Source organism: Panthera uncia (genome assembly GCF_023721935.1).
Source record: "Panthera uncia isolate 11264 chromosome A1 unlocalized genomic scaffold, Puncia_PCG_1.0 HiC_scaffold_17, whole genome shotgun sequence".
Classification (NCBI taxonomy): domain Eukaryota; kingdom Metazoa; phylum Chordata; class Mammalia; order Carnivora; family Felidae; genus Panthera; species Panthera uncia.
The window spans coordinates 39,886,785-39,903,698 of record NW_026057577.1 but is presented as its reverse complement, the minus strand read 5'-3'; the positions used below and the strand labels follow the sequence as shown (position 1 = coordinate 39,903,698).

The window sequence follows — 16,914 nt, the reverse complement described above, 5'->3', positions numbered from 1 at the left end:
ATCAGATTGTAGTACTCACTTTATGTAAAAACCAAGATATAGCTAACCAGAAAATAAACAATGGCCTAGCAGCCAATAATGCAGTAATTATGCTATTACTCTACTAGCTAAATAGACTGTTACAGTAATTTTATACTTACTCTCTACTACTCCTGGAATTGCTCTATAATGTTGAAACTGGTAAAAGGATTTTTCCAACATGTACTCAGGATTAATTTCTTCTACACGTAGCAAGTTCAAAACCATGTTGTAGGTCAAATGGAAAGCACTATTTAGAGGATCAGCTGAGCCCTAAGAGGAAAAAAAAAATGTCAATGTTGTAACTTTTTCAAATAAATTTATACAGATGCCAATTAAACTGCTTAACAATTTAATCCATGTTAAGGGATACTATAGAAATGTATTAAGTTATTTCCTTTAAATGACCAACACAAAGTGATAAAACAGTTGAGATTTGGGAAAGGGAAGGGGGAAAAAATCCACTGACTAGGAACAGCAGTTCTTAATTTTTTTTTTTTAATGTTTATTTATTTTTGAACGAGAGAGATATGAGAATGTAAGCAGGGGAGAGGCAGAGAGAGAGGGAGACACAGAATCTGAAGCAGGCTCCACGCTCTGAGCTGTCTGCACAGAGCCCAACGGGGGACTCAAACTACAAGACGTGAGATCATGACCTGAGAGCCAAGGTTGGATGCTCAACCGACTAAGCCAACTAGGCACCCCAACAGCAGTTCTTAAAATACTGTTCTTGGGGCGCCTGGGTGGCTCAGTCGGTTAAGTGTCCGACTTCGGCTCAGGTCATGATCTCACGGTCCGTGAGTTCGAGCCCTGTGCCAGGCTCTGTGCTGACCGCTCGGAGCCTGGAGCCTGTTTCAGATTCTGTGTCTCCCTCTCTCTCTCTGACCCTCCCCCATTCATGCTCTGTCTCTGTCTCAAAAATTAAACGTTAAAATTAAAAAAAAAAAATACTATTCTTAAAATAAAAGCCAAGTATGTTTAGCTTTCTGCCTTCTAGGCACTTCATAAGGTTACACTTTCTGGACTCCTGGTGTGTGGGCCAATAAATTGTAGTGATGTGTCACTTTCTGGCCAAGTATTTAATTGCTGGTGTGAAAATCCATCTTCTTCCTTCCCGAATTGGAGTTAGTAGACACTGTGCTATTGAGCCATATACTGCTCGCTACTCACTTTCTGTTCTATGTATATATGTAAATAGATTCACCAAGTTTAAAAATGACCACATCTACAAAGCATTTGCCAATCAATATACTAATCACTTTCAATAATAAGTTTTCAATTCACAATATTCCTAACAAAACCAATTTACTGTCTTAATTTTAAACAAGAAACAGGTTCAGAGATGTGAAGAAACTTGCTCAAGCTAAAGAGGTAGGAGGATCCATCTTATGGAGTCTGTGGGCTAAAATCCTCCTAGAGGGCAAATTAAATTGCAACTTATTTCACATCCCTATCTTTTCAATATTCAATATTCACATTACTAAAATTATAGGAACCCTCAAATATTGATCAAGTATTTCTCAACTTTTTATATATTTAATTTGATCAGCCAAATTATAAAATTTTTAAATCATGTATCAACAGAAAGCCTAATAAAAGGGTCACCTAAACTTTAACCTGGAACAATGGTAGCCAATACTAAGTAGTTTTTTAAGCATTATTTTACATTTATTTATTTTTGAGAGACAGAGAAAGATACAGCACTAGTCAGGGAGGGATAGAGAGAGAGGGAGACGCAGAATCCGAAGCAGGCTCCAGGCTCCGAGCTGTCAGCACAGAGCCCGACGCAGGACTTGAACTCACAAACCGTGAGATCATGACCTGAGCTGAAGTCAGACGCTTAACTGACTGAGCCACCCAGGCTCCCCTTAAGGATTATTTCAGTTGACAAGTTGCTCACTGAAAGGTAGTACGATTAAGAGAGCTACATATCAATTTTCCAAAGCAGATTTGTAATACTACCTTTCGAATGGTATTATACTTCTAATGATTTCTGAAGTTGTAGAGTACATGGTTCATTCAGGCAAGGAGTATAAAAAATTGCCACTCTATTTTTGCTTTTTGAACTATAATAGTGGAAGACAGAAGAAAATGCATAAACATGGGTCTTTCCACTTCTTCAAAAAAGGTCCATAAGAAATCACATACTCAAGGTATGTTCTTCCTAAAGTTCCAAAAGCTTTGAAAAACCAGGAAATAAATTTCATCTTCCTTAGCCGTTAACAACATAATTCAGGTTAAAATGAACACACAACCGTTTATAAGCAGAAAGCCTGGATAGTCTCTTACAAAAAGCACAATATGTTCTGTAAGAAACCATTAAGTTGAAATTTCATTTCAGAAATTATGGAATATATATGTTTTTGTGATTATACTGGAGAAATGTAAAGGATCTCTTAACTGCTGAAGAATAAAAGATACATTCACCAGTCTTTCTGGATATTATACACACACTTTCTGTCTGACCCAACTTTTCATTTAAGAAAACACTATAATGAATAGTTGTTTTGGTTTTTTTTGTAGCTCACATCAAGTATATACAAAAAGAACAAGTTCCTGTCTTATGTCAAATTCTATCTGAACTAATAGATAAAAACTCTGACCATAAATAAGAAGCAACAGATGGAGGGGAACCCGGCTGGCTCAATCAGTAAAGTATATAACTCTTGATCTGGGGGTCATGAGTTCAAGCTCACGTTAGGTGTAGAGATTAATAAATATACTTTAAAAAAAAAAAGGCAACAGGGGCACCTGGGTGGCTCAGTTAAGCATCCGACTTCAGACCCCGATCAGGGTCATGATCTCCTGGTTTGTGGGTTCAAGCCCTGCATCCGGCTCTGTGCGGACAGCTCAGAGCCTGGAGCCTGCTTTGGATTATGTCTCCCTCTCGGCCCCTCCCTTGTTCACACTCTCTCTCTCTGTCAAAAATAAATAAACATTAAAAAATAAACATAATAAAATAAAAAGTTTTAAAGGGCAATGGATATGAAGGTATTAGATAAACAAAAAGAGGACACTGTAACAAGAGCCATTTTGGAAAGTTGAATACGTTTTTATAATGGGTGGTAGAAAACTAGTCAAGCCAAAGAGGCTAAGAAAGAAATTACTAAAATATTTTAAATGTAAGATCATTAAATGATTTACATGCACAAATATAGAACTGTGTATGCATGCTAAGATACTGTAAATTGCCACAAATAACCTTTAGCCAACAAGCAATGAACAGATGTATTCTGTCATCTTTCTGGCTAAGACTACTTAACCTAACAAAAGGAAAAATGATTAAATATGACAAACAGATCCAAATTTTACCAACGTACAAAGCATACTAATTCCTTTAGCATACAGTGACTCTGAATAATCTATGTATTTTAATTATTACTTGAGAAAATAAACATTCCATTCAGTAAAATCCTATTACTTAAGGGCGAATCTCAATTATTGACATTTAAAGGAAAATAAAACAGACCTAAGGTTATAATGATTTATAAGTTCATATACTGTATTAAGTATGTTAAAAGAATAGGGCACCTGGGTGGCCCAGTTAGTTAGGCATCCGACTTTGACTCAGGTCATGATCTCACAGTCTGTGAGTTCGAGCCTCACGTCGGGCTCTGTGTTGACAGCTCACAGCCTGGAACCTGCTTCGGATTCTGCGTCTCCCTCTCTCTCTCTCTCTCTCTCTCTCTTCCCCTCCCTGGCTCACACTCTCTCTCAAAAATAAACATTAAAAAAAAAAAAAAGTTTGTCAAAAGAACAATTTGGCATGTGCTGTCATGCCAAATTGTCTGAGCCAGTAATTGAACAATCTATTTGCATGAAGTACTGAGAAGCAGTAGTAGCACATGGTGGTTAGGAGCATGGACTCTGAAATCACATTGTCTTACTTTAAAAGCAGGATTTGCCATTTAACAACAAAATGACTTTGGAAAAAATTCTTATTTTCTGTATGCCTTATTTATTTATAAAATTGGGATAGTGCCAGTAATTATTTCCATGCCTAAAATATGTAAAATGTTCTAAAACTATTAGTTGCTATTGTTCTGAATAAGTTGCCTACAAATTCTTTAACAATAGTAAAACTACCTGAAAAAATCCTAGGGGACAAAAAAAAGTAGTAGGGCAGTTAGTCTCAATAAATATGTCCAGAAACCTAGAAATGTAGACACATATTTGCTTATGTAACTGCAATATTATCAATAAGCAGGTACTATACCCTTTCAACAAGTCAAACTATACAGTATTCTAAGTGAGAGGTACCACTAGTACAACATTCACTAGTATGATTATAAATCAAAAGGACAGGTAATAACAAGTGTTGGCTAGAATGCAAAGAAATTACAATCCTCATACTGTGCTGGTAAGACTGTAACATGGTACACCTGCTGAGGAAAAACAGTCTGCCAAGTCCTCAAAAGGTTAACATAGAATTACATATGACGTTGCAATTTTACTCGTAGGTATATATGGAAAAGAAGTAAAAACAAGTTCACCTAAGAACCTGTAAAGAAACATTCATAGCAGCATTATTCACAATAGCCAAAACATACAAACAACCTCAATATACATCTGCTGATAAAGGGATAAACTGTACTAAATCCACACAATGGAACAATATTCATCAATAAAAAGGAATGAAGACCTGGTACATATTGCAATATGGCTAAACCTTGAAAATATTATGCTAAAGAAATGCCAGATACAAAACATCACATATTATCTGAATACATTTATATGAAATGCCTAGAAAAGGCAAGTCTATAGAGACAAAGAATAGGTTAGTGGTTTGCTTAGGGGAAAGGAAAGAGGAAGGAAATGGGGAGTGATTGAATGGATATAAGATTTCTTTTTGGGCTGATAAACATATTCCCAAACTGATTGTAATGATGGTGGCAAAACCGTGAATATATTAAAAATCAGGAATATTGATTAATGTATGCAATGTGAATAATATCTCAATAAACCTGCTTTAAAGAGTTAATTTAAGAAATGATGGAGCGGCATCTGGGTGGCTCAGTTAGTTGGGCATGTGACTTTGGCCCAGGTCATGATCTTGCGGTTCCTGGGTTTGAGCCCTGTGTCAGGCTCTGTGCTGACAGTTCAGAGCCTGGAGCCTGCTCCGGATTCTGTGTCTCCCTTTCTGCCCCTCACCTGCTTGTCCTCTGTCTCTCTCTCTCTCTCACTCAATCTCAAAATGGACGGATATTTTAAAAAATTAAAAAAAAAAAAAGAAAGAAATGATGGAAAGGGGCACCTGGGTGGCTCAGTCGGTAAGCATCTGACTTCAGCTCAAGTCATGATCTCACGGTTCGTGAGTTCAAGCCCTGTCTCAGGCTCAGTGCTGACAGTTCAGAGTCCACAGCATGCTTCAGATTCTGTGTCTCTCCCTCTCTCTCTCTGCCATTCCCTAACTCTCTCTCTCTCTCTCTCTCTCAAATAAAATAAACATTAAAATAAAAATGATGGGAGAAATGGGAACTCTTGCGTACTACAACGGTCAGAATGGATATTCCTCAAAAAATTAAAAAAAAAAAAAAAAAAAAAAAAAAGAACTACATATGATCTGGCATTCTATTTCTGGGTATTTAACCAAAAGAATCAAAATTAAAATGGTGACCAGATACTAACACTCCTATGTTCAGTGCAGTGCTATTCACATAGCCAAGATGTGGAAATAATCTAAATGTCCATCAATAGGTGAATGGATTAAAAAAAAGGTGGTATATACATAAAATGGAACACAATTGAGCCTTAAAGAAAATAATTCTGCAATATGTGACAACATGAACTTTGAGGACATCATACTAAATGAAATAAGCCACAGAAAGATAAATACTGCATGAATCCACGAATATGATTTTTCTGAAATAGTCAAATTCATGGAATCAAATAGTAGAATGGTGGTTGCCAACAACTGAGGTGGGGTATAAAAGGTTAATTACTAATCAAAAGTCATAAACTTTCAGTCAAGCAAGATAAATAAGCTCCAGAGATATGACATATGATAGTGTACCTATAGTCAACAATAATATATTTTGAAATTTAAAAATTTGTTGAGGGTAGATCTCAACAGAATATTCAAGAATTAATATTTTTTTCCACAACAAAATTTTTGAAATGAAAGAAAAAAGAACTTTTAAACTTAACAGGTGCACTTTACATGCAGAAATACCAAGTAAATGGAATGAAAAATCTGTACTAAAGGAACCAGATACTGTCATTAAAATCCTGCTTCTTACTATTTAGCAACCTGATTCAATTTTTTCCATATATAGATCACAAGGAAAGAAAAATAATGTTTATTATATCTGGCACAATTTGAAGACTAAAAATACAAATTTCTAATCTTGTGTCATTTTCTCTACATGAAGAACTAAAGTTACATGGACACTTAAAAACAGGTTTCCAAGTGGTAATCTCTAAAACACCATATGATGGCTATGAATATGTACAGATAAACTTTGTCTTCAAATAAAAAAACATATACTCTTACATATATTTGCTTTAGCATATAAGACTTCCCACACCCATATCTCAAATTCTCCTTGCTTGCTGTTCCCAAGTCTTAGAAACTGAAAAGGGTCCATTTCAGAGATAATGACCCATGTATGAAATTAACAAGTTTTGAAGCTTTAGCTAATGATCTGCCAGTTAATTTTATATTTTTAATTAATGTTGAGTTTCCCATCTTACTAACAGTTTTCTCTAGGAATTTTTAATAAGTTCTTACTGCATGGAGGAGAAGGAAAGCAACCAGGCCAAACTTCCCTGAGAAGTTCTCCAAGATAAAACAAAAATAAAACCCTTAAGACAATCCAAAACAAAAATACTAAACATGCAAAATGAACAGGCTAATTTGAAAAAAGCTTAAAAGTTGAACTTTGTTTGTTGGGATATTTATGATCCATCAATAGCATTAGAATGCTAGACTGCAGAATTAATTTATTAAGCTATGTGGAGTTACAAAGCTAGGGGAAGGTAATGGCCCAAAATACTGAGAGCATGTGCCCTACTCAGGAAGAGCAATTTGTTCAGGGGAGAAGGCAGTTAGGGAAAGTGTCTTAAATTGGGAGGGCAAAGTAAATATTTCTGCCTTCTGTGGGGATCTTTACATTCCCTCCCTCACATGAGTTGATCTTTACTTATTATAACAGAAAGTAGGGTACAAAAGTAGGGTACAGCACTTTGAGCAGTTACTGTCTTCTACCTTTCAAGCACAAATGGTTTAGTAGATTAACTCATCTACTTAGAAAGGTATTGGAACTGACACAATTTCAAGGTACCTCCTGAAATAAGTTTCTCAAATTCCTGGTGACACCACAGAATCTTAACTCAGTTACCTTAAGTAGCTGTTTTCCAATCGTTGGGCTCATCTTTTCATCCACCATAAGAATCACAATTCCTCTATCATCCATTCCCCTCCTTCCAGCTCGACCAGACATCTGAATGTATTCACCAGAGGAAATCTGAGTGAACATAATTAAAAACACAGAGTTTAGGAGAAAACCTGGTGAAAAACATATTCTTAAATCAGAAAAATACACAAAACACAAGTTAACACATTCCAAAAAAGAGAACGTGATTGAAAAAATCACCTTTTAGGAGTTTAAGTGAAAACACAAAAATGCAAATATTACAAGGGCACCTAGGTGGCTTAGCTGGTTAAGCATCTAACTTTGGCACAGGTCATGATCTCACAGTTCATGAGTTCAAGCCCCACTATGGGCTCTCTGCTGCTAGCACAGAGCCTGATTCAAATCCTCTGTCTCCCTCTCTCTCTGCCCCCCTCCCCCATGCATTCTCCCTCTCAAAAATGAATATGTGAACATAAAAAAAAAAAAAAAAAAAAAAAAAATGTTTAGCTCCAAAATGATCACATATACCATAGCTAGAGGTAAAGATTGGCTAATCCATGGACATAAAAAACATCTTTGAGCTAGACGTTCTGGAATAGTAGAGTCTAAGAAATAAGAAAGTAAACAAAGACTCAAACTCTACTAAATACCAATTTTTACTTGATTGTAATAAACTTTCTTAATTTGCAAAATTAGATTAATATAAACTTATTTTTCAAGTACAGTTCTTATTTTTTGGTATACATTCTTAGAATTCAGGAGAGTCCATTCACCATTAAGAATAGAACCTAATGGAGAAAGGTTAGAAGTCATTTCAGGGTGACATTCAACCACAGAGAGAATGGACAAAGTTTTATCTGTAAGTGTCTCTATACTATTCTCTGATGGAAAGGGTCCACTGTTTTCAGATTCTCAAAAAATATCTGACTCAAAGAGTTAAAAACCAGTATGCTACAAGAATGCGTATTAATGACAGCATCAAAAACAGACCTAACAACCAGGAAGCAACAAAGGCACCAGAAAAACATAACAAAAAAGCCAATCCTAAAAAAAGATCTGATAAGAACATTCTGAAAAGGCAATCCAAGAGAATTTCCGTAGGGCCCAAGAGTATCATTACAAGATTATGGTTGGTTATGATTTTCAGGTTTAATAAAATGATCCTGACTCATCAAGCTTGCTTTCTTAAGTTCAATAATCTATCATACACTGCAGTCTTACCCTAGAGTCCTTGAGATGCCAAGAAGAATGTAAAGTCGCAAAACACTTATTTACACATTTTCTTGTGGCATCAATTGTATTTGGAGACTTAAGTAATTTTAAACTGATAAATTATAAAGATTTTTAAAACTTACACTATTTTAAAATATAAAACATGAAACTTTTAACTGGTTTACAGACAAATCACATTCTACAGGAATTTTTAAAAGTTTAATTTTAAAAAGTTACAGGTTAGAGAAAGTTTCTGAATACTATGTAAAAATTTCTAAAGAGAAATGGCACCTATCTCACTGTACTTCTATTTCTTTTGTATAGCATTCAATAAATTTTAAAATAAATTAAAAAAAAATGCCTTGCCTTTACAATTCTACCATGAGTGCTTTTCAGTGTTTTGATGATCAGTAATTACTGTCAGAAACTTCTCTAAGCAGAAAAAAATCACTTTCAAGGACAAAAGGTTAAGTGAAGAAATAGCTAACTACTGAAAAGTTTCTCAAAACCCAATTTACCTGAGTCTTCTTGGCTTGTACTGGAACTCAAACTAGAAATTTCTCTTCTTCTACCTGCTTTTCACCCCTGGGAAGCTCCCCTGTGTACTGGGTAAGTAACCATTTGCTGCTGTTTCTAAGTATAAGGATTGCCCTCTCTATGAAGTGTCTTCTTTCATATGCTTTATCCTTCTGTACATAACTTCTTAGAATCCGTAACACAACATTTTATTATACTCTGCTAACTAAGTTTATTTAGAGATTGGGTTTAACTTTAACAAAGTTTAAATTCAGGAACCGTTTACTGAATGGGTTCCTTGTCCCTGATTAAGAATTTACTTTTTATCCAAATTCACTGTTTTTCACATGATTCCACCTTTCTCTCCTTTCTTGTGCCTTAGAAAAGTCATTACATCTAAACCTATTAAAACCTCTATTTTATTTATTTATTTATTTAAATTTTTTTAACGTTTATTTATTTTTGAGACAGAGAGAGACAGAGCATGAACGGGGGAGGGGCAGAGAGAGAGGGAGACACAGAATCAGAAGCAGGCTCCAGGCTCTGAGCCATCAGCCCAGAGCCCGACGCGGGGCTTGAACTCACGGACCGTGAGATCGTGACCTGAGCTGAAGTCGGACGCTTAACCGACTGAGCCACCCAGGCGCCCCAAAACCTCTATTTTAAAAGTGAAAGGTTAAATAATGAGGTGCAACTGCAGTCAGTACAGACTGGGTGCTTTAAATACCCTAAACTTTAAAAAATGAACATTCTAGATATATTTAAATGCTTTAAGGGCGCCTGGGTGGCTCAGTTAAAAATCTGACTTTGGCTCAGGTCATGATCTCATGGTTTGCAGGTTCAAGCCCCACGTCAGGCTCTGTGCTGACAGCTCAGAGCCTGGGGCCTGCTTCGGATTCTGCGCCTCCCTCTCTCTCTGCCCTCACCTACTCATACTCTGTCTCTCTCTCTCAAAAATAAACATTAAAAAAATTTTTTTTAATGTTTTAAAGCATTCACGAATCATCTGCACACTTATCCCTCATCGTCAAACTCTTTCATCAAGAGAGGTTTTTGTTTTTGGCTAATGGATAGAAATGAAGGATCTCAAGTGTAATGTTGATGAACTCGCTTATTGGCTCGGGTACAAATTCTTCAGATTTATAACTGAAAATCTCAAAGATTATATAAGCCCGAATCACTTTAGGTAAAACAAATGGTAAAATAAAAATTATTTCAATACATTGGGGCACGTGAGTGCCTTAGTTGGTTAAGGGTATGGCTTCAGTTCAGGTCATATCTCACAGTTTGTGGGTTCAAGCCCCGTGTCGGGCTCTGTGCTGACAGCTCAGAGCCTGGAGCTTGCTTTGGATTCTGTGTGTGTGTCTCTCTCTCGGCCCCTCCCTGCTCGTGCTCTCTCAAAAATGAATAAATGTTAAAAAAAATTATTTCAACATGTTAATTATTTTACTTACCCATCGGAAATCTTTCCCATCAAATTTTCGGGCATTTGTAAATAAAACAGTTCTAGCTGGCATATTAATTCCCATGGCAAAAGTCTCTGTGGCAAATAAGGCCTAAATAAATGAAAAATTTACATGATTAAACATGTACATTAAGCTAAAAAACTAGTTTTGTAATTTTCAAGTACAAACAAAACATTACTTTTCAAAATTAGTTATTAGAGATTGCAAAAATAAGACCACATACTAGTCCCAGATGTGTTTCAGTATTTTAAATATAAAATGATTAAATAGTATCTAAAGTCCCTTGCATCCCAGAAATTTTTTAATTAGGGAAAAGAAAAGTTTTTCCTAAATTCCAGTGGTGCTAACTTGAAGAGGATACTACCGGTCTAATGTACAAAGCATGAGGCTGTAGATTACTTTTCTAAACACAGAAAGTCACATTTCCTGGCTCTCCAACTAATGATACCACAGTTTTGGAGCCATCTTCAGGATCTCTGAGGGGAGAAGAGAGTTACTGGCTAAGTTCACTTTTAAGACTTTACCAACAAAAACTGGACCACACAAAAAACTGTATGGTTTAAGCACACAAAGATGTATACATACAAGTAAAGTCACTGAAGTATTATCAATCCAAATTTTCACCAATAGAAATGAAAATTAAAAAATCTTATTTCATCAACTCAAAAGAATGCCATTCACTTGTTAAAAAGAATGAAAAGCTATGCATATGACAAAATCTAGTAACATGGGTAGTATAATTTTTGTCTAAAATATAAGTCGTCAGGTGTCTGGGTGACTCAGTCAGTTAAATGACTCCTCATTTCAGCTCAGGTCATGATCTCATGATTTGTGAATTCGAGCCCCGCATCAGCCTCTGAACTGACAATGAGGAGCCTCCTTAGAATTCTCTCTCCCTTTCTCTCCCTCCCCAACTAATGCTTCCTCCCTCTTCCTCTCTGTCTCTTTCTCTCGCACTGTTTCCCTCTCAAAATAAAGAAATAAAATTAAAGAAAAGTCCTGTATTATTTGTATGTATGTTAATGGGTATTCCTGAGAAGTGAAGGGGAATATGGTCTTCCATTTTTTGCTTTATTTGCAATCGTTCTATTTGACTTTTACCACCACCAACTATCACTTAAATTTTTAAGAAAAGATTCTTTAAAATAAGCCTCAACAATAATCAACAAAAGAACATCAACAGGGCCTTACCAGGACCCAGGTATAAATAGTAACCAATTTTTTATCTAAAATTCCTAAGTTATGTTCTTAAATGTGACTTTTTAAATGTTCTACTAGTGCTGAGATCTTCATAACTCTGATTTTTCAAATTCTAACCTGAACATTAAACATAAAATAACTTATGAGTCATATGCAGGTTTATGACTACATTTTGAATTTGTTTCCCATTTTTAACACCTTATTTTTGGGTACAAACATCAACATAACCTTTAAAATTAAGTTAGACTCCCTGCAGTTTAAAATAGCATATCCTGAAAAACTCTTTTGTAAGTCTACCAGCAATTCTCCTTTTCTAATTGTTTTAGTCTGTATATAGAAAGGAGTCCACTAAGAATCAATTCCATTTCTGATAATTAAATAGCACCTTCTGAAAAACCCCACACTGTATAGTGTTACCATTTCTTACTTGAATAATAGGAAGAAAAACCAATAAAATTTTACCTATAAACCTGAATGAATTATAACACTATATATAAAAATCAACTTCAGTATTTAAGTCATTCCACAGGACCTAGTTTAAAAACATATATATGTAAATATTTACTTTTAAACATTTTTTACATATTTTACACATTCATATGTATGCACATATATGTAAAGCTGCCTAGAAACAGTGTTCTAAATAATTTTCAAACTGTTGGGACACCTGGTTGGCTCAGTCAATCGAGCAAGCAGCTCAATCTCAGGGTCGTGAGTCCAAGCCCCATGTTGGGTGTGGAGCCTACTTAAAAATAATAATAATTTTCAAACTGTCCATATGACACAATTCTAAGGCATAATAAATAAAAATAAAATCATACCTTTATCAATCCTTCGGAAAAGAGAATTTCTATAGTTTCTTTCAAAATAGGAAGTAAGCCACCATGGTGAATACCAATTCCCCGCTTCAGAAGAGGAAGTACATGTTCGACCTATGTTTGGAATAATGTTTATTTTTCAATAATGTACAGAAAAGGGACATCAAAAATGTTAAACCGAAGAAAAATGTGTGATCAAGAAAGAAGGCTGTTCAAAGAAATGTTATATAACCTTTTCAGAATAAAAGCCAAAACTAAACCCATATTCCCAGATTATTAAACTCAAAACTCAACATAATTCTGTCCTAGCTTTCCTTAATGTGAATGATATGTTTTAAATAAAATTCATATATGCACTGCTGCCTCATTCAAATTTTCCAGCATCACTTCACCTTGTCCCCAAAAATTAAGTCATAAGGACATTTATATCTGCACAAAATAAACTTAAAAAAATAATAGCCAGCTCCTACTAAAAATAAATAAATAAACACAAGGCATACTCAATATAAATATGTACTTCACCTAAAAACAATTGAATTACTGAAGAATTCATCCTCATTAGCACTTTAACAAATGGCATTACATGTCTACTATTAGAACTATGCTAAGGTAACAAAAATGTATCAAGACATAGCTCAGCCCTCAAATACTAGTAATTCAGGTTGGAAGAGAAATTACAAGAAAATCTTGTAAGTTAAATACTATTTTAAACATCCTACTGCAGTTTTACCATAAATCCCTTATATATCAGAGCAATCATTTATAAGCAGAGTATGACTGACCTCTGAACTTTCTTTTCACAAAACAAAATTTTCATATATTAGGTCATACTACAGGAGTTCTCAGGTTTGGATGCACATCAGAATCACCTGAAGAGCTTCTGAGATTCTAACAACCACAACACACACCAGACCAATGAAACCAGAACTTCTGAGAGGGGCACCTAGTCATAAGTAGATTTTAGAAATTCCAGGCATTTCCAATAGTCAAAAGAGAAGCCACTGGATTAAAAGCAGAGTAGACATTAAATTCCTTGCTAAACACATGATTTTCATTACGTGTTTTGTTTGGTAGTCCTATGAATTAAGAAATTTAGTGACTTGGGGTACATGGGTGGCCCAGTCAGTTGTGTCCTACTCTTGATCTTCAAGCTTAGGTCATCATCTCCTGGTTCCTGAGTTTAAGGCTTGTGTCAGGCTCCTTGCTGACAATGCAGAGCCTGCCTGGGATTCTCTCTCTCTGTCTCTCTCTCTCTGCCCCTCCCCCTTGCACAGGCACTTGCTCTCTCCTTCCCTCCCTCTCTCTGTCTCTAAATAAAGAAATTTAGTGACTTAAAACTAGCACTAATAATTCTGTAGTATTAGGAACTGAAGCAGTAATTTCCAGACCATGCTAGTTTTTAGTTCCCTTAGGCAGCAAATCTTTCCTACTGTCATCTTTTCAGAAGTGTAAAATAAAAATCAAGGTATTATTTCTGGGTACAACGCAACATATTTAAAGCAGTGCATAAACAGTGCAATATATAGTAACAAAACCAAGAAATGCGAAGTGAAAGTACCCTACCACACTTAATACCCACACTTAGGGACACTAAATCATACCTGAGGGAGTTTTTTATCTTCATCAGACAAGCAGTCAATGGCATTACTGAATACTTCTTCAACCATCTTCTTTTCTTCATCTAAGAAAAAATTCAAAGGTACATAAATATCTAAATGAATCAGTGATACCAAACCTCACACACTGCAAAGAATAAAAATCTATAAAGAATAAAAGAGTATTTAAGGCAGTCAAAAGGGAAAGTGGATAAAAATTACCATTTAATAAAATTCATTGCCCTTCAAAATATATCTAACAGAATTTATCCATGAATAAAAGTACTATCTTATAAAAATAACAAAAACTACACTAAGTGCCGTATATCCAATATGTAAGACTAACAATTATAGATCACAGGGACTATTATTATCCACTACTGAGGAAAGTGAGACTAACTCCAAATGATGGAAACTGCTATTAACTGTTAGAGGAGCAATTCCAAAGCATATGCTCTTAACCTTTATACTGCCTTCACATATAGCATCTACTAAATAATAGGAAGCCAATATATATTTGCTCAATTAAATATATGACCCTGCGACATTAAGCAAATTCAGCATTAGCAGTTAAAAGAAAACATTTCTAAGCAGAGCAATTTCTCCATTAAAAAATAAAATATCACTAACTTTAGGAGTTTATGTGGGTTATCTGTTATTATCACTTTGCTTATGGATAAGTAAAAAGATAGCCCTAAAATGCATGGGTTTAGCTCTGTGCCTTGGTAATGAAAGCAATACAAATGACATTTGATTTTGGATGACTGAGGATATTATTCACTCCTCACAATACAAGATTACATATGTAAAAGGATGAAATGAATAATAAATGGGCTGGTATTCAGTATGCTGAATTTTTGGATAGGCTGTGCTACTACCTAGCTGTGTGACTTTGGGTTACATTTACAGATAATATGTGGGAATAATTTATTAATTAAATACAAGTAACTACTTTATTCAAAAGATTATACCACGGTTAAATAAAGGGCAAGCCTTCCTGGTTTGGATTTCCAGAAGAATGAAGCACAATACTTTGTTTTCTTTTTTAACGTTTATTCATTTTTCAGAGACAGAGAGAAGACAGAGTGTGAGCAGGGAGGGGCAGAGAAAGAGACAGAACAGAATCCGAAGCAGGCTCCAGGCTCTGAGCTGTCAGCCCAGAGCCCAACGTGGGGCTCAAACCCATGAACTGTGAGATCATGACCTGAGCCGAAGCTGGACACTTAACCAAATGAGCCAACCAGGCACCCCGAAACCACAGCACTTTCTATATAGAAAGTGATCTGACCAAGAAACCTAACCTTACGTAGTCACACAGAAAATCCCCAAAGCAAAGGAGCTTATGGCAATGAAGTATAAGGGAATATAATTCTAGTATTTTTCAGTAAGGGTCTTTGGATTTTACACAGAGCAATGTACTTTAAACCTCCCAGTAAAAGAAAACAAAAGAAAGGAAAGGAAGGAAAGAATAAAACAAGGTCTTTTTTAAAGATTTTATAAGGTAATGAGTACTTGTTACTGTGACTGTAGGGGGAACTGCATATCCTAGCAATACACAATAGATTAATCACAACATATTGATCTTCTTACTAGAAACAGATATACACTCATTTACACGTAACATTAAAACTATGCTGAAATTACATAGTACCTGTGTTAAAATCTAATTTGGTCATCTGAAGTGCATAGGCTTCACAATCTTTCTTACTAAAGCTGAAAATAATTACAGGTTGAAAATTTCTTTCCATAATCATCTTCACAATCTTGAACACATTTGATGGTCCTGCAAAAAGAGTATATAAACATATGTAAAAATTACCTCCAAATGGATTATAGACCTAAACATAAAGTACATAACTATAAAATTCTTAAAAACTATATAGAAGTAAATCTCCAAGATATGGTATTAGGCAAAGCATTCTCAGGTATGATGTATAACAAAAGAAAAAAAAAACATAAACTGGATTTCATCAAAATTAAAAACATTGTTTTGAAGGGGGGAGGGGAAGGGCAGAGAGAAAGAGAGCGAGGAGAGCAAGAAGAGCGAGGAGAGAGAGAGAGAGAGAGAGAGAGAGAGAGAATATGAATCCCAAGCAGGCTCCACAAGGTCAGTGTGGAGCCCGACGTGGGGCTCAAACTCACAAACCATGAGATTATGACCTAAGTGGAAATCAAAAGTCAGACGCTTAACCAACTGAGCCACCCAGGGGCCCCAAAAGACACCAACAAAAAGTGAAAAGACCACATTACCACAGAATGGGAAAATATAGATAAGGGTCTACTATCCAGAGTATACAAAGAATCCTTATAGCTCAACAACAAGACAATTTCATCTTCAAACTGGCAAAAGATTTTGAGTATTTCTCCAAATAAGATACACAAATAGCCAATAGGCACATGAAAAGATAAATGAACACCACATTAGCCATGAGACAAATGTAAATCAAAACCACCCTCAGATACCACTTTACTCCATTAGGATGACTATATTCACATAGATTACAGTAAATACTAGCAGGGATGTGGAGGAAATAGAAACTTCATACCCTTCTGAAGCATGTAAAATGGAGCTGCCACTTTGGAAAATAATCTAGCAGTTATTCAAAAATTTAAACATATGAAATACCATATGACTCAACAATTCCACTGCTAGGTATATGCTCAATGAGAAAAGAAAACGTATGCTTACATAAAAACTTACAGAACACAAATATTTACAGCACTATTCACAATA

The 16,914-nt window shown here is 35.4% G+C and overlaps 1 protein-coding gene across 2 annotated transcripts in view; it reads right to left on the bottom strand.

Moving 5' to 3' along the window:
- The window catches only part of MTREX (Mtr4 exosome RNA helicase), a 117,029-nt gene that overhangs the window by 73,255 nt on the left and 26,860 nt on the right, over positions 1-16,914 (bottom strand). For both annotated transcript variants that reach the window (XM_049649454.1, XM_049649453.1), the window contains exons 11-16: positions 15,832-15,963; positions 14,187-14,266; positions 12,589-12,699; positions 10,556-10,657; positions 7,359-7,484; positions 141-291 (exon numbers count right to left, since the gene is read on the bottom strand). In XM_049649454.1, coding sequence (XP_049505411.1) covers positions 141-291; positions 7,359-7,484; positions 10,556-10,657; positions 12,589-12,699; positions 14,187-14,266; positions 15,832-15,963 — 702 coding nt within the window. The remainder of the gene's footprint in view (positions 1-140; positions 292-7,358; positions 7,485-10,555; positions 10,658-12,588; positions 12,700-14,186; positions 14,267-15,831; positions 15,964-16,914) is intronic.